Genomic DNA, 6,733 nt, shown 5'->3' on the forward strand with positions numbered 1-6,733 from the left:
TCTATGACCTCTTATGTGTAGATTCTTGCCTCCTTGGTTGAAATTTGTAGCTGCTGGTACCAATGCCATTCTAGCTTTTCCCCCAAATTCTTGATTGATCGATCTTGAACTGTGGGAAGTGCTCACAAACTTAACAAATGTCAGGGCCTTCAGTTTAGTGCAGAACCAGATGCAGCCATAAATGCAGGGCAGCTGGTGACTCCACTATATAAAGATCTCCGAAGAAATGAATTACATACAACTTTATAGCGGTCTGTATAGAATGGAAGCAAGTCATGTCTCTCGCTGGAAGGGGAAGAAGGAGAGCTCGACCGGAGCTCAGCGGATGAGGGTCGCCTTGATCCACCCGTTGGCGAAGGCGACTGCCTTCAAGATTAGAAGGGGAGACCATCGCTCACTATACATACGCTTTAGTGGGAAATCACAAGTGCATTTTCTATACAAAACCATTACGTGGTCATCTATCTTACAAACTATTCACACCAGATTCATAGGGAATAGTACTCATGGAGGCAGTTGAACCAAGCTATCTATGCCTAACTATGACTTCATAGTTTTATCGCCTTCATTGCCGCTGTGGTGGCTTTTGCTCTCTTATATTCCTGCTCGTATAACTGGACTTAATGTGAGCTAATTAGTTGTTGTAATCTCAGGACTGCATTGAACTTGTTGTTGCGCTACTTCTGGGACGAGTTGGTTTTTACAATCTCATGATTTTGTTGAACTCGATGATGTTACTCTTCTCGAATGTTTATTCTTTCCCCTGAACTAGAAAATCGGTTGCTGACGTTTTACATATGCTAAACTTGCTTCCTACTGATGCATCATGCGGTTTGATCTTGCACCGCTTGGCCATATCGGTTGGACTAGCACCCTCTTGCCGATCTAGTCAACAAGATTGCAAGCATGATAAGAGCATCATCAGCTCGACATGGCAATCAAACGTCGTGTTGTGGTTGGTCAACAACTCTTTGCCACAACGTGACAAGTTTGTATACCCATGTGTTACATTTTGAAAGTTTGTGGACCAAACGACCACATGCGAGCCAAATTTATACTTTTACGTATTACCTTTGTCCTGGTTTATTAGTCCCTTTTAAATTCCGTGCCAAAGTTTGACCTTAAATTTAACTAACAAAATATTAATGCATGTCATAAAAATAATATAATTGGAAACTATGTTCGAATACGAATTCAACAATATAATTTTTGATGACATACAATAATACTCCCACCGTCCGGAAATACTTGTCGAAGGAATGGATATATCTAGACATATCTTAGTTTTAGATACATCCAATTTTATTCATTTCTCCGACAAGTATTTTGAGACGGAGGGAGTACTTTATTAGTTACATCTATAGTCAAAATTTGGCATAAAATATAAAAGGGACTTATAAACCAGAGGTAGTACTTGAGAAGAGTTTAAACTTCCACTGACAAAACTCTCACTTACAAAAGCCAGCCATGTGCATCATAGACCTGCTCAGGGAGGGAAGGGGAAAAAAATGCCATGGGCGTTGTTGCCTCATCTCAGTCAACATTGGGCACATACTAGCGAAGCGAGTAAAAAAGGCTTTGGGTGAGAGTGGCGTGGGCCTCCACCACCGCACGTCCTAGATTAGCACGAACCCAGAATAGTAGAAGAATCTAAAATCCAGAACCCACGCCAAAAGAAAAGAAAAAACAATGGGCGAGACAGGGGCACCGCCCGCCCAGGCGCCCAGCCCACTCCCAGAGACGGAAAGAAAGTGGGGAGAGAGGAGAGACCGAGATACAGAGGCCGACCGCGACGACCCTGACGGACCGCCTCCCTCCATTTCCGACTCGTCCTATTCCTGGCTTGGCCTCCCCTATCGCCTCGCCCGTCCGCGATCGCATGCCGCCCCGACCCAAAAAAAAGGGCGACCGATTTCCTCGGTGCCCGGACGAGGGAGCGCCCCGTCCGATGGTGGTTGTGGTGGTCAAGCAGGAGCAGGACGACGACGCGGCCGCCGCCGCCTGGGGCACGTGGGAGGAGCTCGTGCTCGGCGGCGCCGTCCTCCGCCACGGCGCCGCCGACTGGCGCGCCGTCGCCGCCGAGCTGCGCGCCCGCTCCCCGTGCTCCTTCTCGCCCAAGGTCCGCCCCCACGGCCGAACCCTAGCCTGATACTGCTCGGTCGATTACGATTGCGGGTCGCGTGCCTGTAATGTTGCTTCGATAAGGGCGGATTAGGGCACATATTCAATTTTTTTCGTATTATTAGGGATGCCGAAATGGTTATCCTTGGGGCTGGGAGGGATTGCTTGGTGCTGGCTAGGGTTTCGTGATCATTGCTGGAGATACACCCTCGGCCTTGTTGATGTAGAATGGTTTCGTAGGGATGCAGAGCAAATGTTAGGTTCTCATTTTAGAGATAGTGATTAGGCTGTCATTTAGAGATTGTGCTTAGGCTGCCATTTTGGAGATTGTGATTAGGCTGTCATTTTAGAGATTGTGCTTAGGCTGCCATTTTAGAGATTGTGAGCGTAGATTGATCATGAGTTCCGCGTTCTGAAAATGCAGCAAATGATGACTTGAACCAAACGAGTTGAATCAACGCCCAACCACCATCCACCGATGGAATGTGGCATAATTTCTTCATTTCTTTGTGAGGAAGAATGTGGTCAATTTCAGTTGGTCCTATATTATATAATTACAGTACGACACAGGTTGCACAATTTTTGCTTGCTTTGGTACCAATTACCCAGCGCAATTTGTCCAACAGTTTGGATATGTGGGAGCTCTGTGCCTATACACAGAAACATTTTGAACACTCGCACAGTTGCTTTTACAGATCAAAATATTTGTAATTTTGAAATTGTGTGGGGAGCAGGGAACTTGAATCCCTTACGGCCTGTCCCATCTCATGTTTGGAAGAAGTTACAGTATTGATTGGTTGGCTGTTTTTCTTGTTTGCAGGAATGCGAAGCAAAATTTTCAGAGATTCAAGCACGCTACTCTGCATGCGAGTAAGTGTTACCTATCCCTGTGATGTCTGTACTAACTTGTCCATGTTAATGATCTTCCCATTTAGTTTGAGGTTGTGTATACTACATACCATGATGTATTCCAAGGACAATGTTTGACTTTTTGGTAGAAGAATTTTCAATGTTAATCTATCATTGGCACTGGGCAGGACTGGGAATCAGGTAGAGGTGATAGAAGAAGAAATATATTCAATAATGATTATCAACATTCTCGTATGCAAATTTTAGTATCTTAGCCAATATGCGCAGAACATTTCAACGGACTGTAGTTTAACATAGATAGTTTTGTGTTCTATAGCGAAGTAACTTCTACAATGATGTAATAGTACTTAGCATTGTATTTGCTTCATTGCAGTGCTTGGTTTGAGGAGCTTCGCAAGCAGAGAGTTGCTGAATTGAAAAGGGAGCTGAGGAAATCAGAAAGTTTTATTGGGTTAGTACTTAGTATGTCAATATACACCTTGTTCTTGTTTTTTTTTTTTTTGGCATTTTCACATGTAATCTTCATAATTTGTTTTGGATATATTTTAGTTACTTATTGTCCTGCACGTGCAATGCACGTCTTTCTCTATACATAATGCATCAGCTAAACTAGCCATTGACCAGATGACTGAAAGAATGATAGAAGTTGATTAAAAATAGCTCCTCCGAAATCGTCTTTGCTGATAATTAGTCATTAGTTTTTCTCATATAGACTGAAGTTCAAGGAAATGTATGAAGGGAAGGGCATGAGGCAGGGGAGAGAGATTGAGGGGCTGGGAGCACTTTTTGAAGAATTTAAATTTTGATAAATAGAACCAAATAAAAATGCAAAAAGGACAGACCCAGTGCATAGAAGCTCCCACACAAGGTGGGGTCTGGGGAGGGATTATAGGAACCTAGTCTTACCCCTGCAAAGTGCAATGCAGAGAGGCTGGTTCGAACCCAGGACCTCTTGGCACAAGTGGGGAGGACTTCACCACTGCGCCAGGCCTGCAAACATTAGATTAATCATGTTATACAGTGGGGTTAATTATATGGCTTATTTAAACACTCTTTGAACTTAAGACAAATAAAATATAATTAGCAGTCATGAGAAAAAGTCCCACCTTGTTATCGTCGTTGATCAGGTTTCATGGATGGTTAAGGTGATCAGTATCCCAACACAACTTGTACTAAATTAGTAGTTTAGATATTTTTATATTATTCTGTCATCTTGAAGCCAAGTGAAAGTTATCTTAGACACTACTTATGCCATCTGGCTGGAAAATTTTCTTTTTGTTTAATAATGTGCGATTTGGCTTTTCCCTGTTCCAGGTCCTTGCAGTCTGTGATCGAGAGTCTCAGCAATAGCAAACATGATAATGGTAATAACTTAGGATGTCACACTGAATCATGTTCACACACTGAAAATGCAGCTGATACTACTTCCTCGAGCAAAGAATTGTCCAAAGACAGATCATCCGCTGCTAGTTTCACAGAGGAAGCAAGCAACAGTCAAAAATCTCAGAAAGTTCAAAATACATCAGCAGAGACATTATCAAAGCCCCATGCTGAAAAGAAGCTCTGTGCCAAAGATGGTTTGCTTTGGGGCTCTAGAAAGAAAAGGGGATTGAGGGATAAAAGGGCTATTCTGATGGCTGTTGATAGTAGCAGAGATGGTGAAAATACATCTACGCCATGCATACAGGGAGAGGGTTCCTCTGAGGGCTGCATGAAGAAATTGAAAACTCCAAAGGTAGAGCCTGGTGTATCTGTGTGCAAAGCTCCATGCGTACAGAGAGAGGTTCCATCTGAAGTCTGCATCAAGGAACTGAAAAATCCAAAGATAGAGCCTGGTGTATCTGCGTGCGAGGGAGCAAAACCAAAATTGGCAGATATTATGAATAGTATATCCGCTCAAGGTGACTGTAAGATGTTGCAACATCAAATTGATATCCAGGTATTTAATCAGTCTTGTATCCGTACTGCTTCAGTGGGCGTTTTAAATTGTAGTCTTATCTTTTAAAAAAAATTATTGGAGTTGCCCGCTATTTGTTCTGAGAGGATCAAGAAAGTCAGATCTTTGTGGACATAGTGAATTTCCTTTTCGTTTTCTTATTACCTGAGTTACACTATAGTTGGTTAGTGTGGGCGGATTGGGTAAACTGTACATAGTAATATTATATGCTCTGAAAGAGAACTTTTAAGTGGCTCAAATCTTCTGTACAGTTGATCTATTCTAGAGATGAACATAATAGCACAGGTACTTCTGATTTTGTCATCTTATGTCCAATTGTTTCCATCTACAGCGGAAGAGAGCTAGATACAAGAAGATGATCCGTCAGCATATGGATTTCCGAATCCTTCGTTCAAAGATCAAGAGTGGTGCTATCTCTTCTGCCAAGGAGCTCCTAAAAGACATGCTTGTGTTTGTGAATAATGTCCTCACTTTTTTTCCAAAGGCCACACTGGAGCACATGGCTGCAATCGAACTTCGAGGTCTCATATGCAAAACGTTGCAACAGAGTTCAGTTGTTCTCTCCATGAATTGTGAAGCGGGAGGGACAGCTGGTGACCCTGTAATCAAGAAGACCAAGGCAAGGATCGCTAGTGGCCCTGTAATCAAGAAGACTGCTGCTGCAGGGATAGCTGCTGAGCCTGTATTAAAGAAGGCCATGGCAGCGATAGCTAGTGAGCCTGTAATAAAGAAGACAATGGCTGGGATAGCAAGTGAGCCTGTGATGAAGAAGACCGGGGCAGGGATAGCTAGTGAAGCCGTAATCAAGAAGACCGCTGCAAGGGTAGCAAGTGACCCTGTAAGCAAGAAGGTGGCGGCTGGGGCCACTAGTGCCCCTGCATCCAAGAAGATTTCTCGAACATTGCCGCCAGTACGTCATGTGCCTCGTGATGCAAAGAGAAGCAAGGTTTCCTCAAGGGAGACTGGAAGCATTGTCAGTCAGGGTGAGAGCGAGACCAGGGACGTCCACGCCAATGCAGCGGCAACAGCTGAGGAAGAAACTGTCGAGAGAAGTGCGCCAGCCGCCAAGAAGCGAGGGGTCGGGCGGCCTCCAAAGAGTGGTCAGAAGCGTGCTGCACCGCGGCCGCAAGACAGTCCTAGCAAAGGCAGGAAGAGGACTCGACGGTGACAGGGAGAAGCAACGCGGCGGATATGCAGTAGTGTTGTGTACAAATCCTACAAGGAGGTCCTAGAGTAGCTCCATCCAGTGTTGTGTACCACCCTGTCAAAGACTAGGTCAGGGAATCAGGATGTTTTGTAACAGGAAGGAGTGGTGGTTTTCCTGGTGTTTTGTTCAAGGTCAGCTAGATGAACCGCAGCTTTTTGCCTGTAGAGATGTGATCCGAGTTGTTAGGCGCTATACATGTGTCTGTGTTATATAACTGTATGTAATACCCATAGAACTTTCGTTGGTCAAGTATATGGCATCGCAGAATTTTGGAGACAAGTGTTGATGATGTGGACATAGCCATTATAGATATGTCTACAAATATTACATGACATATTTTTCAGGTGATTTCTAGTAATAAATATTTAATTATTTGTTTTAATAACAAGCACAAATATACTACAAATTTATTTATTGTATGTGGAATCAAAGAAGATTTTGACAAGGACATACATGCTATAGAAACAATTACTATCATCTCAAGATTTTACTACCAGAAACAAATCCAACATATATGCATTCATGCCACGCTCCAAAATGAGCTAGTGTCATGCAATGCAACGTGGAAGTGCCCATTG

The 6,733-nt window shown here is 43.5% G+C and overlaps 1 protein-coding gene across 1 annotated transcript; it reads left to right on the forward strand.

Annotated features, from left to right (window-relative positions):
- The first annotated feature begins 1,790 nt into the window (after nt 1–1,790).
- LOC119363302 lies at nt 1,791–6,429 on the forward strand. Its single transcript, XM_037628627.1, has 5 exons — nt 1,791–2,119; nt 2,942–2,991; nt 3,365–3,442; nt 4,306–4,930; nt 5,280–6,429. The coding sequence occupies exons 1-5, from the start codon at nt 1,880–1,882 to the stop codon at nt 6,114–6,116; spliced, it is 1,830 nt and encodes a 609-aa protein (XP_037484524.1). The 5' UTR covers nt 1,791–1,879; the 3' UTR covers nt 6,117–6,429.
- Nucleotides 6,430–6,733: the final 304 nt, after the last annotated feature.

The sequence above is a fragment of the Triticum dicoccoides genome, chromosome 2B (assembly GCF_002162155.2).
Source record: "Triticum dicoccoides isolate Atlit2015 ecotype Zavitan chromosome 2B, WEW_v2.0, whole genome shotgun sequence".
Classification (NCBI taxonomy): Eukaryota; Viridiplantae; Streptophyta; class Magnoliopsida; order Poales; family Poaceae; genus Triticum; species Triticum dicoccoides.

Excerpts from the sequence above, each read along its gene's own strand:
- LOC119363302 (XM_037628627.1), top strand. The coding sequence starts at position 1,880 with ATGCCGCCCCGACCCAAAAAAAAGGGCGACCGATTTCCTCGGTGCCCG. Across the intron at positions 2,120-2,941 it reads CGTGCTCCTTCTCGCCCAAG|GAATGCGAAGCAAAATTTTC; the intron begins GTCCGCCCCCAC and ends TCTTGTTTGCAG. Across the intron at positions 4,931-5,279 it reads AACATCAAATTGATATCCAG|CGGAAGAGAGCTAGATACAA; the intron begins GTATTTAATCAG and ends TTCCATCTACAG.